This window comes from Polypterus senegalus, chromosome 12, assembly GCF_016835505.1.
Source record: "Polypterus senegalus isolate Bchr_013 chromosome 12, ASM1683550v1, whole genome shotgun sequence".
Lineage (NCBI taxonomy): Eukaryota > Metazoa > Chordata > Cladistia > Polypteriformes > Polypteridae > Polypterus > Polypterus senegalus.
The window spans coordinates 119,746,121-119,769,921 of record NC_053165.1 but is presented as its reverse complement, the minus strand read 5'-3'; the positions used below and the strand labels follow the sequence as shown (position 1 = coordinate 119,769,921).

General features: G+C 37.7%; 2 protein-coding genes across 5 annotated transcripts in view; one reads left to right on the top strand and one right to left on the bottom strand.

The window, feature by feature from the left end:
- Nucleotides 1-9,758, bottom strand: part of wdr93 (WD repeat domain 93) — a 57,813-nt gene extending 48,055 nt beyond the window's left edge. The window contains exons 1-5 of one of the 2 annotated variants that reach the window (XM_039773315.1): nucleotides 9,676-9,758; nucleotides 6,972-7,373; nucleotides 6,147-6,348; nucleotides 5,993-6,057; nucleotides 5,279-5,357 (exon numbers count right to left, since the gene is read on the bottom strand). In XM_039773315.1, the coding sequence (XP_039629249.1) occupies nucleotides 5,279-5,357; nucleotides 5,993-6,057; nucleotides 6,147-6,348; nucleotides 6,972-7,232 (607 nt within the window). In that variant the 5' untranslated portion in view covers nucleotides 7,233-7,373; nucleotides 9,676-9,758. The remainder of the gene's footprint in view (nucleotides 1-5,278; nucleotides 5,358-5,992; nucleotides 6,058-6,146; nucleotides 6,349-6,971; nucleotides 7,374-9,675) is intronic. The other variant, XM_039773316.1, reaches the window with a different exon arrangement.
- Nucleotides 9,759-9,815: 57 nt separating this feature from the next.
- On the top strand, nucleotides 9,816-22,761 carry pex11a (peroxisomal biogenesis factor 11 alpha). Of its 3 annotated transcripts, XM_039773317.1 has the most exons (5): nucleotides 9,845-9,914; nucleotides 9,989-10,093; nucleotides 10,187-10,260; nucleotides 15,501-15,616; nucleotides 21,284-22,761. In XM_039773317.1, the coding sequence occupies exons 3-5, from the start codon at nucleotides 10,205-10,207 to the stop codon at nucleotides 21,850-21,852; spliced, it is 741 nt and encodes a 246-aa protein (XP_039629251.1). In that variant the 5' UTR covers nucleotides 9,845-9,914; nucleotides 9,989-10,093; nucleotides 10,187-10,204; the 3' UTR covers nucleotides 21,853-22,761. The 3 variants fall into 3 exon arrangements, with proteins under 3 accessions (XP_039629252.1, XP_039629251.1, XP_039629253.1); XM_039773318.1 differs by lacking the exon at nucleotides 9,989-10,093 and having other exon boundaries at nucleotides 9,816-9,914; XM_039773319.1 differs by having other exon boundaries at nucleotides 9,880-10,077.
- Nucleotides 22,762-23,801: the final 1,040 nt, after the last annotated feature.

Here is a 23,801-nt window from a genome sequence, read left to right as displayed (position 1 = left end):
GTTGAAATTTTGTTTTTTTTCTCCTTCTAATCACAAACAGAAAAAGCAGAAAACACAGAATATGACATAAAATAAAATTCTCCAACACACTTAATCAAATTCAGAGCCATGGACAGTCATGAGCACTTGACAGTGTAAGAAACCAGCCATGGAAAGGGTGTCAGTCCATCACAGGACCCACTCACAAACACACACATTGGTCACTTTGGAATTGCAAATTCAACTACCATGCATATCCCACAAAGACACAGTAAGAAAATGCAATCGCCACATGGAAAAAGAGAAGAAGCAGTATTTGAACACGAGATGGTGGATCCATGAGGCAACAGTGCCACCCAATATACTACCATGCCTCCCAAAGACTGTTAACACTTCAAAATTATTAAAATTGTTAAAACAGACCCATCAATAATTAGGTAGTATGTATCAGATGCAAGACAAGAACCATTCTTAAGTACCAGTCTGGCATGGCACACTCAGATATATAAAATCACTTCAGAGATATTGATTCACATAAGCAACACATCTTTTATTGTGGCAAGAAAACAGAAGCATACAAGAAGCAAAATCTAACAGAGACAAAAGTAGAATGAACAAACTTCACTCAGACAATGATCAGGCTGGGATTAAAACTTAAGTCTAGACCTACATTGCAGCAGCACTCATCTTTGTGCCACAATGCTGTCATTGTTGAATAAAGCACAGAAAAAATGTAAAAGCCAAACAAATTATTGTGTCACAATATGTTAGTTTGAGCCCTTTGTTAAAATATTAAACTCATACAAACATGGAATACAGGATACACGGTGACATTATCATCCATTTATTTAATCTGCTTTCATTTTTTATTTAACAAAAATCTAATAAAATAACTCCATCCATTTACCTCACCTCCTTATTCAAATGCTGGATTATCACAGCCTATCCAGGTTATTTCAGGCTCAAAGCTGAAGTGACTCCTCAATGGAATACAAATTTAACACTTGTGTATGGTCACACACTCTATTCCGGGGTGGGAACCACTGCTAAACCACTACTGAAGAACATTTTGGGGCAGTGTACTCCTCTCTCCCTAGGCAGATTAGCAGGGAATTGTTGCTCCTTGAAATTATCTGAGGTCTCCAAACAAAACTTATTAAGAACTTAAACAGGTGTGGTACTAAGTGGAATACTATCTCTATTGAAGGAAAACAGGCAACTCTTATAATGTCTCGAAATTCTAAGAAATGGAGATGGTATCTGAAACATTCCTCCATCAAAAATGTGGCCAAAATATAACATTTAACCCAATTCCTATTTATCCAGCAGCTAACTGAGTGGTGTCTAATGGCAGCCCACATCTACCGACATCAATGTCAACACGCCAATTGAGGTTACAGGCTCATGACATGCAAGATGATATTCTTCACAAAACATCTATCTTCTTTATTATCAGAAAGTGGTCAGTGTATTGAGTAAAGAAACAAAATGAACACGACAGTTAGAGATAAAGCAAGAGTTATAAATTAAGACAGAGGTGACATTTTTATGCGTAATTTAACTTCCAGGTATAGATAAGATTGGGCATTTTCAGCATTAACTGTTAAAATGTGTAGTAGTGTAATAAATTGCATATAATTTGTTAAAAATTTTGTATGTCTTAAGGTAAACAAAGATAATGTAATATTAAAGTGTTTCAGGAGGCATGTTTTTTCTTATTGATAAAAACAGATATGCTTTGGTTTTACCTAACCAACCCTCTCCAGTCTTTAGGATGAACTTAGGATGTGGTAGTGGAGGGTGGAACATGTATCCAACTGGTTTGGCTATATGTGCCTATAAGCCAGCTCCTGCAGGAAGGCCATAAACCGCTGAAACAAAGCAACTTAGGGATGAGCTGTGCCTGAGCTGTTCTATTGGTGAATAGCCCAGGAAGGTGTGTTTGTCAGAAAATACACAGGGACAATAAAGAGAGAGCCTTGCAAAGGCATGCTCTCTCTTTTTGTCATGTTTCATCCTGACAAAAGTAGAACAGATGATGAGCTGAAGAAAGCAGGCTGCCTAGGGCTGTGCATATGATAAGCTGACCAAGAAGAACTGTTTGCAACTATAAGTTATTGTGCCATCTGAAGCCAAACATCTAGCATTATCAAGTTGTATGGTCTTGGTTTAAAAGCCACATTCTGTTTTCTTGTATTGCACTAGTTATAATAAAATGTATTACCTTTAATACATAGTTAAAAGTGTAGCTCTTTCTCCTGCTTGTTTTTCACTCACTCTAATTGCCTGAGGTTGTAGATAAAGAAGGGAAAGGGGAGGAAGTGCTGAACTGAAGTAGTGTACTTGACTACAGAGTTATACTGTACTAGCCAACCCGCGGCGTAGCATACACCGCATAATCAGGCCGCTTTTTAAATGATTTTTAAGCACAGAGGAAAAAACAAACATTTGAAAAATCCCTAATTTAATAAACCACCCAGAAAAGTAACATTGCAACAATGCACGCTACGAACCAACATACAATTGTCCGTGACTGAAAACCGGAGGAGTGCCGTCACGCTTTCTCCTTCCAAAGCGAAGGACGGGATTGAACGGCGCTCATTCAGTACGCACTGCCCGCTTATGTGTCTGCCCCCAACTCCCTACCTGAGTCGCTTTCGTCTGTGTACAGTCCACACGCACCTGTGAGTCATGTTGACTGTTAATTTTCCAAACACCGCCTCAGTCGGTTTCCATGTTGAATTTTTATTGTTCTTTGCGGTTCCGGCTGCTTTTTTATATATAATCCACCAAGTCACATGAACAGGGGAGGGGGGGGTTTACAAAGGGTAGGGACGTAATCAGTGCGGCGTATGACCCGCACGCATTCGGGAATTTCTCGTTCGTGGGGAACAATTGCAAGCCACGGTCTCCATCACGAATGGGGTTCAACGGCTTACCTACGCCTCCCCGCGCCGGGTAGACACACGTTGATCCATTCAGTGTAGCGTGCGTACAGTACCGGACATACAAGTGCATCACAGACCTGTTAATGCTCAATCTCACGTGGCTGAAAGCCACTTGTCCCTCTAAGAATTTGGACGCCGACCGCTGTTGGGTCGTGTAACTATTTGGCAGGCGGGAGTCTCATTCGTTTTCGGAAATAACCAGCCAAATCGCTCCACCAACTAAGAACTGCCATGCACCACTACCCACAGAATCGAGAAAGAGCTATCAATCTGTCAATCCTCTCTGTGTCCGGGCCGGGTGAGGTTTCCTGTGTTGAGTCAAATGAAGCAAAAGGCTTCACACCTGGTGGTGGCCTTCCGTCAATTCCTTTAAGTTTCAGCTTTGTAACCATACTCCCCCCTGAACCCAAAGATTTTGGTTACCCGGTTGGCTGCCCTGTTGCGGGGCCTGCATTGGTGAAGCAGGTGAGACGGTAATGAAACAGAGGCACAGGGCTTATTGGTTTTTAAAGACTGCTTCCTTCATTGGGTTTTAACCAATGCACGGAACGAACCAACACACAATCGTCCGTGTGGCGCGGAGGGTGGAACAGGAGGAGAGGAGAAGGACATCCACTCCGCTCCCTCCGTCATGCTAGTCTGCCGATTTCTCATTCAAAAAAAAAATCTCATTTTTTCTGTGTCGCCGCGTCTGAGTTGGTGGGCGTGGCTCTGCGAGTTGTCATCGTATCCAATGGTCTTGGAGTTGGTGGGCGTGGCTCCTTCCTGCGTGCGCCATAGGTGTCTCACTTGTCGCCGGCTTAGTGAATCCACGCCCCTTCCGGCATGCTTTCCATGGTCGTCTTGCCTTAATGAATTATATATACTGTATAGATATGTATGGAATTAGATGAATTTTGGTTAAGTCTACACAATAAAGTAGGAAAATTGGGTCACCATAAGACCCTACATGACAAAACACAATGCAACATTGGTTGGAATGCATTTTGTAATGCATGTAGTAGTAAAATGTGTTACACTTTTCATCTTAACAGATGGCACACTGCAAAGATTAACACTGCTGTTGAGAATCCTACAACAAATGTAGTATAACTTAGGCAACAAACTGACACTATAGCTTAATAAAGAAAACTTTAAATAGAACACATACAGTAAATAAAAAATGATAGAGGAATTTAAATCCATTAAACATTCTAGCAATCTGCCCTCATAATTCAAAATGAGAGAAGGAATAAATTGTGTAAATAAAAAGAGTCCCTTAACAGCTGTAAAGATGACACACTGGTCTCAAAGAACCCAAGTCTGAGATGCTGTTAGTCATATCATCACCTACTTCTCTCTTTTTGATGGTCAATGTGCTCAAAGGGGACTAGCACTTTCTTTATCAGTCATTTTATTTCATATAATTTTTTCTATTTAAATTCACCTTTTTTAGGTAATAGTGTCCATTGTAAATGGATTCTATAGAAATGTAAAATGAAATTAATTTTATTAGCACAAATGCCTTGAAATGGGTGTATCAAAGAAGTAGGCTTCTGACTGAGTGTGTCATGAATAACATTATACATATTAATTATGCTTAATTCAGTTCAATTAGCCGACATTTCTACAGTTAAATTATAGACTAGGCAAGTTAATGTTACATATTTTCGATTACATGTAAGAACACAGATGCTCAAAATAGTAGTACTGCAGACCTAATATGTATATACTGTAATAGGCTTGGCACCACATAGGACCTAGGACCCTAGCTACTGTAATTTACATTTATAGGGATAGAACATCACACTTCAAATCGCAGCTGAGGGTTAAGCAATACACAGTGATAAATGGGTGAATTTAGTGTAACCCTTGATGCAAGAAGAGACACCAAGGGTGGACATTAACAGACTTCATCAGAGAAGTTGATTTTCAGGCTGATGAGGCAATACAAGTGGTACCTTCATAATGGAGAGCAAGCTAAAATGGATCAATGAAAAAAGATACAGGAGGATTAGAGTGTAAATAGGTAATCAACCCTGGGACTCAGAAGGCAAACAAGTTTAATTAGGCCAAGGAAGGACAGGAGTAGTTTTGTTAAATTTTATATATTGTTTATCTTTCAGTCAAGATGGCACCATGAGTATTAAAGAGTCCTGTGTTTTATATACTCTGTATTGGTCTTAAGTGTATTTGCCAAACGTCTGAGTAATATCATTGTCAATATGTAATACAAACAAAAAAGAATAAAAGAAAAAATGCCTTATTAGAAAGTTGACATATCTGTTGAGAAATATGCATGTTAGAGGCTTTGTTTATGAACTGAAGTTCTAGGTCTTTAATGATAATGAAACACATAAAGTACATATTACCTTCTAGTACAGCAGCAGCAAAGTCACCACCCTTTGACAACTCAAATTTGGAACAAATATTTCTTCCACTTACATCATCCTGTATTAGAATGCAGAAGAATTGTAGTACGTTAGTTCACTTTTGGCAATGTTATCCATGTAGCCAACATGCATTTTAGAGTATGCCAGCAATGTCAAGCAGTAACTCACCACATTTTAGCCCATGCATCGTCTTTAAAAATCCTGTCATCAAACCTGCCCTCCTTGCCATTTTTTATTCACTATTTCTCCACCAGAACACATTTCACACCTACTGTATTCTACCCCAGAAATAAATAAAGCTGTACCCCTCACATGGGGAGTGTTTCTAGGATACATTTGGATGCCTTTTTTTAGTTGACACTTTAATGCAAAGAGATTTTAAAATCTTAAGGAAGAAAATGAGAAGAACTACTGCTTTGGGTCTGACAAACTCATATAAAAAAATGTCTTTAACAACATATTATGAATATGTATATAAAGATTTTTAAAATGATCTTATTACATTATATTTTGTATGTACCACTGTTAAGATACATAATGGTTTGAAAACCACTGCAGTAGAGTTTACTTTACTTTATTTGGTGAAGTTTGATTAGCTAGCTGTAATTTTAGAGGAAAATATCATGTCTACCTGATGTATAATATGACCTTCATATAATAAAAACCCTGAAATTCAGTGACATAAACACTCACCGGTTCATTAATCGTTTTGATAAGGATGACTGTATCAGAAAAATAGGAGAAGAGGCGGGCTATACCTGAAAGGAAACAAAATTTATAAAAAAAAAAATCTTTAGAGATACGCACAGAATATAACAACATTTGCAGGGAAATACAAAAGACTTACCCATGTCATCCACACAGGCAATAAGATGAGCTTGCTCTCTAAGACTTGTAACATAAAAAGAAGTTATCTCTGTGCCTTCTTCTTCCCAAACTGAAATTATGGAATTAGACTGGGAACAAAACACACCAATTCCATTGGAAAAGCCAGCAAATATATAATTTCCATCCTCAGAAAATGCGAGACAGGTGACTTTTCTTGAAAGCTGTATAAAAAACATATTACAATGTTAAACAAATAAAAATATTTAAAACTACATTTTAACGTAATATAATACAGCATAGCATGCTTAATCCAATTTAGGATTATGTAATCCAGCACTGGGCCCAAAATAGAAACCAGCCCTGTACATGTGTCAGTCCACTGTATGATTTAGCTCTGCACAAATAAACATTTAACTGTCACCTAACATCTCAACATATGCATCTTCAGGATAACATGAATACATGCATGTCTTTGAAATACAAGAAGAAAACAGAAGTACTCAGGGCAAAACCAACAAAGGTCCAAGGAGAACCTGCCAACTCTAAACAGACAGCAATTTAGAGTGGAATTGAAGCCCAGGATGTTCGATCAATGAAGCAGAAGTACTAACCACTGCACCTAAAAGCACATTTTAAAGCTTCTCTATTCATTTAATTAGAACATTTTACAAACGATATTTAACAATCTTACAGGACAAATGATTTAGTACTGATTTAAGCCCTTCAATGTGTTGTAGTGACTATACAACCTTATCACTGAAATACAAAATAATCTAGGAGCTACACAACAAAGCCATCTTTACCTTTAAACAGACAAATCCATGGCTCACATTTAAATGTTTACCTGCATTTCACCAGTGGATTCAAAAACTGGTATTTTTTTCTTGCACTGTTCTTCAATTCTGATTGCTTCATTGTACTGAATAATCTCCCAAGCACTGTCAATCAAGGTGTTTAGGACTTTGTCAATCATGCGGAAAGGTTGGGGTAGCTGATCCTGAAGTTGATCCGGATCTTTCAGGAATGAGTTCTCTTCATCACTGCTTCCAGCTTTGTCAGAGGGAGGTGGTATTCCCATGGGACTCTTTCTTATATACACAGGCATCCTGATGCTTTGAGGAAATATTTACTGAATATAAATGCACTCCTACCAAAACAGGTCTTGCACTTGTACAAAACTTCAAATCTGTGTTATTATTAAATGTTCTTCAAAGACATCAATATAATTCTGTCATAGTTACTCTTTCTAAAACAGCAAAAACAAAAAACAGACATGTGAGTGAGGGAGATATGGATTTCGCTTGTTAGCTGAACAAAATGAACTCATAGGTGCCATCAGAGTTTCAAATTGTGTTAACTATAAAAAGGTGCCATATGCCGCATCCGAGTGGCAGCCTTTCCAGCAGCTCCGTATATGACTTTATCAGTATACTGCTGCTGGATTATGTGAATTTCCCCTTGGGATTAATAAAGTATCTATCTATCTAGAAGAAAGACAGCAGGTTTCACCCGAATTTTTACAGGAAGCAATTTTCTGAGGGCTTGTTTCACCCATGGTCTCAAACATTTCATATACACTACTATTAAATAAGCAATAAGAGTAAAGACTGCAATAAATACTTTGAAATGAAGAAGAAATCATTTTAAAATGTATGAAGAATACTGTAAATAATGGTTAACACAATTCATAGTACATCTCATGTATATCAACAAATTAAACATTATGTTATATGCATGCAAAAGTAGTGGGACAATGTAGTAACCAGAACTGCAAATTACAGTGTCCTAAAGAATAGTCTGGTTATATCTGCCTAGTTTTGGAAATGCAAGGGAATTACTAACTGATATACCATGTTGGGCTGAGAGGTCTGTACATGTCAAAAGTTGTTCTTAAAGTTCTATGTATAAGCAGAAAAAAAAACTAATATTTGTCTGGAGAAAGTTAACCCTGGCAGTGACATCATGTCAATGGCTATGTTTCTCCATTACATTGGGGGCAATAATATGTATGATTCATCATCCAGAATTAAATAAACAGAAAACTCTTAACAAATTTATACAGACAAGACACATGTATACATTTATGGGTGGTATTTGGCACATTAGATAGTGTTGCTACATCACACCTAGGTGTGTCTGAGTTAAAATTACATGTTTTACTTCTGTCGCAGAATTGTCTTTTTCCATCCTAAAGACATGCAGGTTAAGTTGAGTTGACTCAAAATTAGTCTGCATTTGAGATGGCTCCAATGAGTCTGTGTTAGGAATTCCTGGTTTCAGAAATCAATGTAAAATAATTATATGTGAATGTGCCTCATAGGGGACTATGATATTATCCTGTGAGCATTCTTGTCTTGTAATGATGTAGCCCAGGCAGCCCTTGGTATTAAAATAGAATTAGCCAGTGATTACAGTAATACAGTATTAAGATGAACAACATACAGTATAGTCTAAAAAGTAAGCTTTCTGTTTATTCACTTACTGGTGCCATTGTACTCCAAGGTCATCTCTCACTGCTCAGCAATCTAGGAGTACCTTGCTGGTAGGACCTTGAGTAAAACCCACCTCAATATTAAGCCTGTATATATATCTGGTTTCTATGCCTCTGAAATTCCAACAGATGGTGCATCACACACATTTGTAGTAATGAAAAGAATTGCACTTTCCACTCCAACAGATGGCTCATCACACACTTTTGTAATAATACATATTATTACTACAAATGTGTGTGATGTGCCATCTGTTGGAAGGATAAATGCAATGCATTTTATTACTACATGTATGGTTAAAAAAAACCAAACATTTCAATTGATGGTGAGCTGCAAACGTTAACACTGTGGGTTAAGTTGATTATTTAGATTTCAACCCAGATTTCAATTTCTGACAGTTGACGGGTTGCACAGGTAGTTCAACCTAAAGGAATGAGACTAATGTTTTGGATAAGCCAATATTGGACATATCAGTCCCTCACAAATTGATAATTAATTGCGCTAACCTTAGTGGTAAAACAGCAGGCAAACCTCACACAGCGAGCATTACAGTTACGAACAAGTCTGTGAAGTGACAACGCTATCTGCTGCAACGATGTGCTGCATTTATTTCTCCAGTTCTGAGCATGTCTAAAATAACATAACATCGAATTCATACTTAAAACGGAAAAAGCATTTTTAATCTAATTAATGATTAAAGCTTGATGGAATCTCGTGACGACCATACCAAGGATAAGCGAGTTTGCAAGATAGATGTCTGGACATATGTATATGCTATACTTCTGCAGTGAAATGATAAGAGGTGCATCATAATGCATTATAATAAGTTTGTCTTATACAGTGCCTTAATTGAAAAAAAATCATCATCATAATAAGGAAACATTTTGGATTACCGATAGTTTTATGCCAAAAACAACTTATAAGCTTGTGTTAAACACTGCGTTTATTTAAAAACCATTAAATAACAAAACAATCTAGCTTACCGGTTGTTTCACACCAAAAACAATTTACCAAAAATAAATGAGCGGACACAACTGTATCAATTTCTGAACGACTTACCTGCCCTTTCACTCTCAAAAGTCAGTTGTCTCTGGATAAATTGTGAAAGACCGAAATTTTTACCATTACTAAATCAACAAGTTCCGTGCACTCCCAGCAGATGATTATTGTTGGCAGGTTACGATGACAACCATAACTCAACAGCCGACGTTGTTCCGTTCACTGGATGAGTCCGTGTGGAAACAAACGTGTTCCGAATTCTCTCTGTGGCGTGAAATTCTTTACGATTCATCTGATCTGTAAGTTACACCTTGATGTACGATACTTATTTTGTCATTATTTTAATGTTTAATTGCCGTTGATAATTTTATAGTAATGTGGCTAATTGTCAGTGGCTTGACACGTTTCCCGTGGAGCAGAGAGCGTTGATGGGCCGAATAACTTTTTCTATGATCTGCTGAAGTAAGAGATTTTTCAGGTACCCGCTGTAACAGTAGATTTTAATGTGTTGTACGCGATGTACTAACATAATCATGAAACATTACCTCATATTTTAAACTCTATATTACAGAGCATTGATTCTAAGGAGATGGAAGCTTTTTTGAAGCTGAGCAGCCAGAGCCGCGGTAGAGACCGCATGCTCAGGTGAGCACCTGCACCTGTTTGTTGAGATTATTAAAAAGGAAAAAAAAAAAAACAGGTATATTATTTTGTTGCATCAGTCTTCTTAGGACATTGGCTTAGCAGTGTGTATATTCGCTCTGTCAAGCCTTTGTTCGTTTAAATTTTATAATGTGCAGGCCCTTCAGTGTAACCTGTACCACTTGTAACTGCACTCATTTGTAGCGAAGGCTTTTATTGAAGGTGTGGGCAACCGAGGGCTTTAGGGATGCCACTGTATGTGACACCTACAGTGCCACCTTAAAATGGTGTGTCCTGATTTTTCTACTTGGATTTCCTTGGTTCAGGAGTAGATTGGTCTTAAAGTAAAATGTTCTTCTTGAATTCTCAATCATTTAGAACGGGTACTCCTTGTTCACTCTTGTTTTCTATTCTGTATTATAATTAATAATGCCAGCACGATTTTGCTGTTTGTGAACTCTTGCTATCAACATACTTCTATTGAGTGTACTGTTTTATTTTTAATTCTGTTATTTCCCCCATTTGTTACATTTTCTATGGTTTCTTTGAATTCTTAACTTGATTTCTTCAGTGTTTTGTGATGACAAGTATTCGTAATACATTTGGTATACCTTAAGTCAAGCTCTAGTCTACAGACTTAAATTCCTTTACTTGGCGATGCAATTACTCGGGCGTCATCTGTAGCTCGCTTGAGTGTTTTTATTACTGCTAACAATCAGTATCCCTATTGAGTCAGATTTATTTTAAGTTCTGTCTTCCTTCTGCTAATGTTCTAATAAGAAGACGTGATCACAGTTTTTTGAGCATGACCCGTTTAGAGAAACACTAATAAAACTCAGTTTTATTTTTCAACAAATTTGTGTCATGGACCTAAAATTCCTGGGACTTGATACTGCTCGCTTAGCTATAATTAACATACTGATGAATTTTCAGAAAGTCGGATAAATGTAGTGCTGCTGTAGTTTGCAGTGTGCATTGTTGATAAACATCAGCACTACTGAAAACAAAATAATGCCAAATTGCAGACAATTCTCTTCATTTTGGTACTAAAGTGTCTAATGATTTAGATTTGGTATTACTTATACTTCTTAATTTTTGTGGAGACTGCTGCAAACATTTCAAACAATGGTGTTAGGGATCTGAATCCTAAAAGTACTTTCGTCATAGTCATTTTGTGGTTGTCATCTGATGCTTAAGAAATATAGAAGTATCACTTATTTTCTGTATAGAACAGTGGGTAACTGGGAAAGCTTGATCTCTGACAGAGCGGAGTACTGAATGGAATGTAGTAATCACTTTTTATGATTATTATATTATGGTAGCTGTGATGATAATCACCTTTAATATACAATTAAATATACTGCCTTAATTCCGGGGTATGAAATGCAGTGTTTTTTACATTTCCTCCAGTTCAAATGTATTCATTTTAGATTCTTGTTGGAGCATTGGATTTGGTGATGCTTCATTTAAGGAGTCAACACGTGTGTTATACTATTTGAAATTGGAAAAAATCAAATACTCAGTTAGAGGATCCGTACAGACTTTTTTCAAAACATGGCAGAATCTAATCAGTAATATTTTAAAATAAGTTTATAAAGCACAGAGAATTTATTAATTTAGGTATGTTTACAAGCCTTAAATTTTACACCGTTTGGCTTGCTCTCTCTCGGGGTTTGGGGATCGATCTGTTCTTAACATAATTCTTTTTTTTGTAAAAACTTGATTGCTATGTATGGATTGTAATAAAATTAATAAAAAAAAAAAAAAGGAGTCAACATTTTTGGCATCCCCAATGCACAAGTTTAGTTCTTCATTAAGACTGGATTCAGTTGATCAATACCTAATCTTTATGTTGTCTGCTGTCTTCACGCACTGTCAGGATTCTCCTTTAACGTTCTTTCCACAATGGCAACATTTTTTGTGTTGTCAATGTCAAAGGCTGGCTAATCCTTGGGCAATATTTGAGACACTTTCTGCCTATTTGGAATTCTGCAGCTCATCTTCTGACTTTGCCACATGAAGGGGACTTGTCCTATTACCTGCTGAATAGATGAGAATTAACCTGCAAATGCATTTTATTCTTTATCATAAAAAATTTCCTGATAGCATCATTTACTGATTTCTCAGTTTTTGGCATCCATATTGGTTCTGAAACAAGAAACATACAGTATATTATAAACCACTAGTACTTGAAACTTGTAAACCACATATTTTGGTACAAAGGAGCTACCCCTTTGTGGTAAATTTCACAAAACTGTTTTTCATCCTTTATATTTTATACCTTTGCTTGTGTATCTTTCAACAGTAATATTTTGGTAAGCCTAATTGTTTGCTTTTTGTCCAGCCTAATTTTTTTCTTAAACTTGTCTTCACCTTTTGTTCTGTTTCTGTTTTTGCTTCCTGGCCCTCTTTATTGTGCAGCTGTTTTTTCTTTTGTTCTTAAATCTTTCTTGATAGTAACCATGAACAATTCTTATCAACTCATACTGGCAAAGGTCTCATTCTGCATGTAAGCACTTGTAAGAATGAACAAACTCTATATACTCCATGGAAGAGTTTGAAGACCCTGCACAAACTGTATTCATAGTGGTGTAATACACTGTGAAAGTGTTATAGATATGTATGTGTTAACTTTTGTAATTGTACTCAAACTGGACTACTGCTAAATAGGAATATTTTTGTTTCAGATTGTCTGTATTGAAAAATGCACTTTTTACAAAAAAAGACCTTTTTTTTTGCATTTGCGAATGAGTTGCAAAGTTAATATTTTCCTTGCTGTTAATATATCTCTAGAAATTCACAGTATTTTGTATTTCAGCCTCAAAAAAGCATATAATCTTTATATCTAATATGCTAACGTGGCTGTTCATTTGTCTGTCCAGGATTTTAAATCACCAGTAGCTCGCAAACTGTTTGATCTATTGACCTGAAATTTGGTACACATATACTATGTGACATCTACTATCCGCTTTCGGGGTGATGATTGATCTCCAAGGTTATTCCTCTTTTTTATTTTTATTTTATCTTATTGTAGAATCAACCCTCATCCGCAGCCATGCGGCGCATGTGTACAGGCGCCGTTCTCATCCCTACCACCATCGCCATCACTTCCCCTACCTCTTCATATCTTAAATCATTCTTGAGGCAGATTGAAGACTTAAGTGCCAGCTTAAGTGAAAAATCTAAAGAAAACATACTAAGTAATTGCAACACAAACACTGACTTCATCAGTTTTAACTCAAAAAGATGCTGACGAAACAACAGAGGAAGCGGCCTGCTAGGGTGGAGAAAAGAAGAGCTGCTCAAAAAGCAGCAAGCGCATCAACCTCTGAGTAAACGAACGCTGCACATACATACAGTATGAAAACTATGATTACTCAAGTCAAGTGTATTCACTTTACGTTATCGTGCAGTACACTGTTACTGGTATACACATTTCAAGTAGAAAGCTGAGTATATTTACCTTCTCAAACATTTACAGTTAACTCTTCTGTATTTTAGCTATTAACGTGTATATCTATGACAGTGTGTAATATCAGACAGAGCTGAATTGTGGATATTTTAAGTGCCAAGAAATGGAATGCTGTCTTTATAAGTAGCTATCACCACAGTCTGTCTGTAAATTTTTGATTTTGTAACAAAGCTGTGTGTCTTTTTTTCCCTTCAATGTTCTTTCATCATCTTCATAAGATAAGTCAATCCTATTTTTAATGTTGTGTGTGTGGGGGTAATGGGGTCATATACTTAAATTATTAATGCAGATATAAATTACACAGTTCTTGGGCAAACTTGCTTATGTAATGCTAGTTGCAGATTGCTTCATTTGTGAAATTCCATAATAAAATTTCACCTTACATAGACTAACCAAGTATAGTATTAAAATGTATTTGTAGACCTGTGTTCCCATACTTGAGAATAAATATTCAAAAGGGCACAATTGAAATAGAAACATAAAAACACAAGCCCAGTAAACAACTCAAGTTAGAAGCTAAACAAAAAATAAAAAGGAAAAATCCAAATTAAAAAAACATGGAATCTCTATGAAGATGATATGTTAGAATGAGCCCTTATGCTAAAGTACATAATTTGTTTGATACTGAAATTGACTACTAAAATTTGAACAGGAAGGATCTGAGAACATATACTGCATGTTCAAGATTTTAAAGGCCTGCTGATAGCTATGTTTCACTACCGGGTTTTAATGAAGTAACTCTAAGTATCATGACAGTGTTAATTTTAAAAGACTGCAGAGGGAAATAAAATTATTAAAATCTGTTTCTGAGCCTTTGAGTTACAAAAACCTAAAAGAAAATATTGCAAGTGTTAAAAATATTTTTATTCGTGTAATAAAAGCCTTTAAATGAGTTCTCCCTTGGCTATATCATATATTATAGATATTGTAAGGAAGTTCCCCACAAGAATAGTATTGGCAGATATTTTGGACTAAGTCATATAATAGGAAATTTTCTATAGTTATAGCTTTGATAATTGCATGTTATGTGAATATATACTTTTTTTTGCTCAAGAATTTAGTCTATATGCAGATTGAAATGCAGCTGATGAGAATAAAATGCTCCAAATATGTGCTAGGTTTTCCTTGATGGCTATTTAAACTGGTGATCATGTAGCAATTCTTTGTTTGGAATCTCTTAAGCCATCTCTAAAGTTTATGTAAATATTATACATTTGGCTGTTTGTCATCAAAATATGGTTCTTTGGCTCGGTGCAGGGCCCAGCTCTCAATTCTCTTGAAAACTAGTTGCATCAGATCTTTTGTCATTTATGTATACTTCAGTAACTTAATTAGCATTTCATTTTGAATGAACGCAAACTTTCTGTCGTAGAGCACATTATGCATACAAATGAGTGAATAATTATTGGATAATTCAAATATAATTAGAAAGTAATTATACAGTGGTACAAGATAATTATATAGGTGAATAGAATCTGTCACTTTTATCATATTCTTAAATGGTAAAATCATGTCAGGCATTTCTGCATTTGGAAGCAAAGTAGATTGCAAAAAGTGCTTTGCACTTGAGGGCTCCAGAGGCAGTCCACTAATTACAAGGTACTTTGAAAAAAGAAAAAGTCTTTTATATTTTATCTGAACTTTTTTGTATAGGAGATGATGTATCATCTCTCACTTCATGTGTATAAGGTACACATTTTTAATGAAAGGACACTTGTCATGCTAGATAGCCATCCGGTGAACTTGTGTTTTTTTGTTTTCCTTTTTTCAGAACTATTCAGTATGCATGCACTTTGCTTAAGTATCTTTTGCAAAATAACAGCACTCAGAAGGAATTGCTTAAAAAGCTGCAAAATCTGGAGTCTAATATGAGCACTGGAAGAAAATGTAAGTAGCAAGACAAGGGGGTTGAGAAAAGGTGGTAAATATAACTGACCGTGAAATATTTGCATCGTGTATCTGACACCAGCTAGAAAAAGTACATTGTACATTTGTGGGCCTAATTGCAAAAAGCATGGACAGTTTTGCTTCAGGTAGGCTTTAATAAATGCTGTCTTGGTTTTCTATTCAGATCTTAATTTGTAAATTATTTCCCAAATTAATGTAATAAATAAATGTGTTTGCTGTTCTAATACCATGTATTTGTACAAGTGATATTAACTGTTATCTCTTGCATCATTAAGAATTACTTCATTTTTACAACTTTATAGCTCATATAGGTTGTAATGTTAGCAGTATTTTCAAATGATATAATTAAAATATTATTTTTTTTGTTTAAGAGCTTAAAGTTATTTGGCTTTTTGTCACAACAGTAGCATTCTTAGTTATCTCTGATTCGTTTGCTTGATAAAACCTGTTGCTACAGTTTTATGATAAACAATGACTGAATCATTCATGTTAGAGTGCAAAAACACAGTATCACACATAACAGAGACGAAAAAGAAATAGCAGGTTATTAGAATATACCTCACTGTGGAGTCTGGATTCCTAACAATGCCTAGTGTCCTGGTATCACAATAATGAATAATGTTTTGGAAAGTTAGCAGAATAAAAATTTCATTTTAGAGATTGCCCTGAAGAATTAAGAATTGTGACTTAGATAGATAGATAGATACTTTATTAATCCCAAGGAGAAATTCACATAATCCAGCATACTGATAAAAAAAAAACAATATTAAATTAAAGAGTGATAAAAATGCAGGTAAAACAGACAACAACTTAGTATAATGTTAACGTTTACAAAGGATGGAAATGAAGAGTATTGTGGGGGAGGAACGACTGTCAGTGGAGCAGGACAGTGACAGCACTCTATCGCTGAAGCTGCTCCTCGGTTTGGAGATGATACTGTTCAGTGGATACAGTGGATTCTCCATGATTCACAGGGGCGTGCTCAGTGCCCGTCATTCCGCCACGGATGTCAAACTGTCCAGCTCCATGCCTACAATAGAGCCTGCCTTCCTCACCAGTTTGTCCAGGCATGAGGCGTCCCTCTTCTTTATGCTGCCTCCCCAGCACACCACCGTGTAGAAGATGGCACTCGCCACAACCGTCTGATAGAACATCTGCAGCATCTTATTGCAGATGTTGAAGGGCGCCAGTCTTCTAAGGAAGTATAGTCGGCTCTGTCCTCTCTTGCACAGAGCATCAGTATTGACAGTCCAGTCCAATTTATCATCCAGCTGCACTTACAAGTATTTGTAGGTCTGCACCCTCTGCACACAGTCACCTCTGATGATCACGGGATCCAGGAGGGGCCTGGGTCTCCTAAAATCCACCACTAGCTCCTTGGTTTTGCTGGTGTTCAGGTGTAAATGGTTTGAGTCGCACCATTTAATAAAGTCTTTGATTAGGTTCTTATACTCCTCCTCCTGCCCACTCCTGATGCAGCCCACGATAGCCGTGTCATCAGCGAACTTTTGCATGTGGCAGGACTCCGAGTTATATTGGAAGTCCGATGTATATAGGCTGAACAGGACCGGAGAAAGTACAGTCTCTTGCAGCTCTCCTGTGTTGCTGACTATAATGTCAGACCTGCAGTTCCCGAGACGCACATACTGTGGTCTGCCTGTAAGACAGTCCATGATCCATGCCACCAGCTATGAATCTTCTCTCATCTCTGTCAGCTTGTCCCTAAGGAGCAGAGGTTGGATTGGATGGTGTTGAAGGCGCTAGAGAAGTCCAGAAACATAATACTTGCAACACCACTGCCTCTGTCCAAGTGGGAGAGGGATCGGTGTAGCATATAGATGATGGCATCCTCCGCTCCCAACTTCTCCTGTATGCGAACTGCAGAGGGTCGAGGGCTTGGTGGACCTGTGGCCTCAGGTGGTGAAGCAGCAGCCGCTCCATGGTCTTCATCACATGTGACGTCAGGGTGACAGGCCAGAAGTCATTCAGCTCACTAGGACGTGATACCTTTAGGACTGGGGTGATGCAAGATGTTTTCCAAAGCCTCGGGACTCTCCCCTGTTCCAGGCTCAGGTTGAAGATGCGCTGTAGAGGACTCCCCAGCTTCAGTGCACAGGCCTTCAGCAGTCATGGTGATACTCCATCTGGACCCACTGTTTTGCTGGCACGAAGTCTCCTCAGCTCAATGCCCACCATTGTATGTGGTACATTCAAATTAGACTGTATGTGTAAATCTATTTAAATTTTAATTGCCATCTATCCATCCATCTTTTTCATTCTTTCTCCAGCTCAAAGAAGAGCTGTAAAGTCTCCCTGTTATGTATTTACTATGTTGTGTAATGACCTTCTATGTGTTATATGATATGATATCTATGAATATAGAACAACTTGTATTATGGTTTGCATATATTTGTAGCTGGAAATCCACAAAGAGAGCAAACGAATCACGTATCTACTGCTCAAAAAAATTAAAGGAACACTTTAAAAACAGATCAGATCTCAATGGAAAAAAATCATGCTGGATCTATATTGATTATAGACTGGGTATTGTGTCAGGAACAAAAGAATGCCACATCGTTTGATGGAAATGAAAGTTATAAACCTACAGAGGGCTGAATTTAAAGACATCCCAAAAATGAAAGTGAAAAATGATGTGGCAGTCTAGGCCATTTTGCAGAAATTTTATTGCAGCGACTCAAAGTCGTACTCAGTAGTTTGTATGGCCCCCACGTGCTTGTATGCATGCCTGACAGTGTCAGGCCATGGTCCTAATGAGACGGCGGATGGTGTCCTGGGGGATCTCCTCCAAGATCTGGACCTGGGCATCACTGAGCTCTTGGACCGAAATATAATGTCCAGAGTTGTTCTATTGGATTTAGGTCAGGCAAGCATGGGGGGCAGTCAATGGTATCAATTCCTTCACCCACCAGGAACTGCCTGTATACACTCGCCACATGAGGCGAGGCATTGTTGTGCAGTAGGAGGAACCCAGGACCCACTGCACCAGCATAGGGTCTGACAATGGGTCCAAGGATTTCATCCCGAAACCTATTGGCAGTCGAGGTGCCATTGTTGAATCTTCATGGATTTGCCTCCCCAGACCATCACTGACCCACCACCAAACTGTTCATGCTGAACGATGTTGCAGGCAGAACAATGTTCTCCACAGCTTCTCCAGACCCTTTCACACCTGTCACATGTGCTCAGGATGCCCACTAGAGCATGTCAGACCCTCAGGCCAACCTCATGAAGTCTGTTTCTGATTGTTTGGTCAGAGACATTCACACCAGTGGCCTGCTGGAGGTCATTTTGTATGGCTCTGGCAGTGCTCATCCTGTTCCTCCTTGCTCAAAGGAGAAGATACTGGTCCTGTTGATGGGTTAAGGACCTTTTATGGCCCTGTCCAGCTCTCCTAGAGTTAACTGCCTGTCTCCTGGAATCTCCTGCATGCCATTGAGACTGTGCTAGGAGACAAGCAAACCTTCTGGCAATGGCATATATTGATGTGCCATCCTGGAGAAGCTGAACTACCTGTGCAGCCTCTGTAGGGTCCAGGTATCCCCTCATGCTACCAGTAGTGACGCTGACCATAGCCAAATGCAAAACTAGTGAAAAATCAATCAGAAAAAATGATTAGGGAAAAATGTCAGTGGCCTCCACCTGTTAAACCAATCCAGTTTTGGGGATCGTCTTATTGTTGCTCCGGTACAGCACCTGTTGTTAATTTCATAAACACCAAAGCAGCTGAAACTGATTAACAACCCCCTCTGCTACGTAACTGACCAGATTAAAAAGTGTTCCTTTAATTTCCTTTAATTTTTTTGAACAGTGTATATGTATGTGTGTGTGTGTGTATATATATATAATGTACAGTCCTATGAAAAAGTTTGGGAACCCCTCTTAATTCTTTGAATTTTGGTTTATCATTGGCTGAGCTTTCAAAGTAGCAACTTCCTTTTAATATATGACATGCCTTATGGAAACAGTAGTATTTCAGTAGTGACATTAAGTTTATTGTATTAAAAGAAATATGCAATATGCATCATAACAAAATTAGACAGGTGCATATATTTAGGCTCCCCAACAGAGATATTATATCAATACTTAGTTGAGCCTCCTTTTGCAAATATAACAGCCTCTAGATGTCTCCTATAGCCTTTGATGAGTGTCTGGATTCTGGATGGAGGTATTTTTGACCATTCTTCCATTCAAAATCTCCCCAGCTCAGTTAAATTTGATGGCTGTCGAGTATGGACAGCCTGCTTCAAATCAATTAATCAATCAAAAATGAATCTGGCTTGTCTAAATGAGCATTTGCATACAATAAGCGACTCTGTTTGTGGCGTTAGTGCAGAAAGATTCATTTTGGAACAAAGTGCTTTGGACTGATGAGACAAAAATTGAGTTGTTTGGTCATAACAGAAAGCGCTTTGCATGGCAGAAGAAGAACACCACATTCCAAGAAAAACACCTGCTACCTACTGTCGAATTTGGTGGAGGTTCCATCATGCTGTGTGGATAGTTCAGAGACTGGGGCCCTTGTTAAAGTCGAGGGTAAGATGAATTCAACCCAATATCAACAAATTCTTCAGGATAATGTTCAAGCATCAGTCACAAAGTTGAAGTTACGTAGGGCTTGGATATTCCAACAAGACAATGACCCAAGACACTGTTTGAAATCTACAAAGGCATTCATGCAGAGGGAGAAGTACAATGTTCTGGAATGGCCGTAACAGTCCCCTGACTTGAATATCATTGAAAATCTATGGGATGATTTGAAGCAGGCTGTCCATACTCGGCAGCCATCAAATTTAACTGAACTGGGGAGATTTTGAATGGAAGAATGGTCAAAAATACCTCCATCCAGAATCCAGACACTCATCAAAGGCTATAGGAGGCATCTAGAGGCTGTTATATTTGCAAAAGGAGGCTCAACTAAGTATTGATATAATATCTCTGTTGGGGAGCCCAAATATATGCACCTGTCTAATTTTGTTATGATGCATATTGCATATTTCTTTTAATACAATAAACTTAATGTCAATGCTGAAATACTACTGTTTCCATAAGGCATGTCATATATTAAAAGGAAGTTGCTACTTTGAAAGCTCAGCCAATGATAAACAAAAATCCAAAGAATTTAAGAGGGGTTCCCAAACTTTTTTTAAATGACTGTACTGTATATAATATGTTAAAGATAGAGTGAGAAGCTCAGTCATCCGGGAGGGGCTCAGAGTAGAGCCACTGCTCCACCGCATCGAGAGGAGTCGGATGAGGTGGCTCGGGCATCTGATCAGGATGCCTCCCTGGTGAGGTGTTCTGGGCACGTCTAACCGGGAGGAGGCCCCGGGGAAGACCCAGGACACGCTGGAAGAACTATGTCTCTCGGCTGACCTGGGAACGCCTTGGGATTCCCCCGAAAGAGCTAGAAGTGGCTGGGGAGAGGGAAGTCTGGTATCTCTGCTCAAGTTGCTGCCCCTGCGACCCAATCTTGGATAAGCAGAAAAGGATGGGTGAATGTATATAATATGTGTTATGTATGTATATGTATAACTGAGTTTCCAGTGATGGTAAGTAGCCGTGCCTTAAAGATCATGCTGAAACAAAACAGAAAATCAATGCATTTAGACTTTAATTCTCTTTCAGTGTTCCGACTTGGAAACATGCTAGACTCAATAGGAGGAGTGCAGAAGGCTTTACAGCTGCCCAATCCAGAGGTACGCCTGCTACTTGTGACTTCCTGTCTAAGCCGTACTCTCTACTTTATTTGCGATAATTTGCTGTGGGCTAGAAGTATCGGAGTGATAAATTCCATTAATAAAGAGAAGTGGAGCCTGCTAGCCACCCGGTTTTACTTCATCTCGTTGATTATGGGCTTAAGTCGAGACATTTATGAGCTTTACCAGGCAATGAAGCAAGATGTTCGTGGGCAACAAATTCAGAAGAAGATTGGTCAGCACATTTCTGAGGGACCTGATGTAGCCTGTATTGGTGTCTTCCGACTGGAATATTTCCTAATACTGCTTTATTACAGTGTAAAGAAAAACCCACCACTGTTGCTGGATTCTATGAAAAATGTTTTTGACCTCTTTATTCCGATGGACAGACTTGACATTTATAAGACAAATTCTGGAGTTGTGGGGCTATGTGGTTTGGCATCATCCCTGTTTGGGATCCTAACCATATTGAAACCTAGTCTCAGGCTTAGTCCTTAATGCCTGCATAACTGATATAAAGTTAACAAAACATTCACAGAGAAATGTAATGACAAATTCTACACTAGAAAAAAATATTAACCTTGCAACACAGGTCTCCCTTTTGTTTCTGATTATGTTGATAATACTGCGGTTGTCTTACACTAAATATCTTACCTTTTAGGTTTTAAAGTTAGGATAAGTAGTAATGATTATTTTTTTTATGGTGAAGCTATACTTACCAGGAACCAAAGAAATGGAGTATTACCTGTTTCAAAATATTAAAAAGATCAACATTATTTTCTATGCAAAATAGATATTTTGATAAATTATAGAGTGAATGTATACAGTAAACATTAATAATTATAATAAGCTACAGTATGTACACTGAGTGTATTTTTCCAAATTCAAATTTTTGCTGCTATATATTCCCATAATAAGCTGAGGCTTCTGGGGCAGTGTTGTGGTTAGGTTAATGGTTAGAACATAATGGTGGAACACTTCACATCTTCTGCAGTAGTGGCCTCTTCTGGTTTATATGGAAAATTGCAAGACTAAAAATGTGAAACAAAAGAATGAAAAGTATCAGCAGAAGAAATTAGTAAAAGTTGCACTATGTCCAAGAAGCAACAACAGGCATGTGTTTGCCATTATAGAAGACTGATCTGCAGTTTAAAAAAAAAATGACTTACAATTTTAGGCTCTTTGCCATCCCTGGGATTTGTCGTAATAACTGGATGAAGTGAGGAGGATTGTGTAACTGTTTGCACAATTGGAAAACTGTCTGAACATTTCATGTTTGAGGTTTATTAAGAGTAGCAGCATGGTTACTTGAAAGAAGACAAACTGCTAAATTATGAGATCTTTTAATTAGTCTTTCTAGAGCAGTATATGGTATTCTTAATGTATGTATATATTTTTATTTTAACAGAGAACCTCCTCAGATTTCAGTTAACTTACTAATATGCTTCTTGTTATAAATAAAGAAAAGAAATCTTACTTCTGTCCTTTTATTGATGACTGTGCACACTTGAGGAAGGATTTGAAGTGTGGGATTGAGTTTTTGGTTTCCTCACGTGCCCTATACTCATTTCCATGTTTTGTTTTCTGTTTTTAAATTTTACTTTGACAGTGGTTACACCATTGTGCATTTTACTTTTTTCCACTACCAATAGCCACTACTGACCGCAAACAGATCCTCAGTACAAGTTAATGTAGCATGACGGGACCCCAGTCCTCCACTGGCAAGTACAGCGAGGTGGGTTCAGAAACTTGTGCATCAGCAAATTTAAAAACTGTTTTATGAAGTCTATGAGTGCATCAGCACCTCAGTTCTCCTGATGTTTTAAGTCATAGCAGGTAAGCTAAAAGTATAAAATGCAAGGAAGGGAAATGAAAGTTCTCAAGATATGAATGATATCCTCTGTAACATTATGCACAAGAGGAAAGTAGAGACATTTATGATACAATGAAGCAAGATGCTCGTGGGCAGCAACTTCAGAAGAAGATTGGTCAGCACATTTCTGATTGACCTGATGTAGCCTGTGTTTGTGTTTTTCCAACTGCAATATTTCCTCATACTGCTTTATCACAGTCCAATGAAAAACCCACCACTGTTGCTGGATTCTATGAAAAATGTGTGAAGTTTCTTTATTCCCATGGACAGACTTGGCATTTATAAGACAAATTCTGGAGTTGAGCAGGTTGAGCACATCCACACCTCATTCCTCCTGATGTTTTACAGTTTTGAAGATCATTTAGCTTACCTGGCTTAAAAGTATAAAATGCAATGATTTACTCTGTAACATTATGCAGAAGAGTAAGTAAACGTTTACTCAGTATTAACCTTACACTAATTAATATCACAATACCATTAACCCAAGATTCCAATGATTCACTATTTCATTATCAGTGTAATGTACTAGGATGACCAGATACCCCGGTGACAAGGACAGTCCCAATTTCAGACT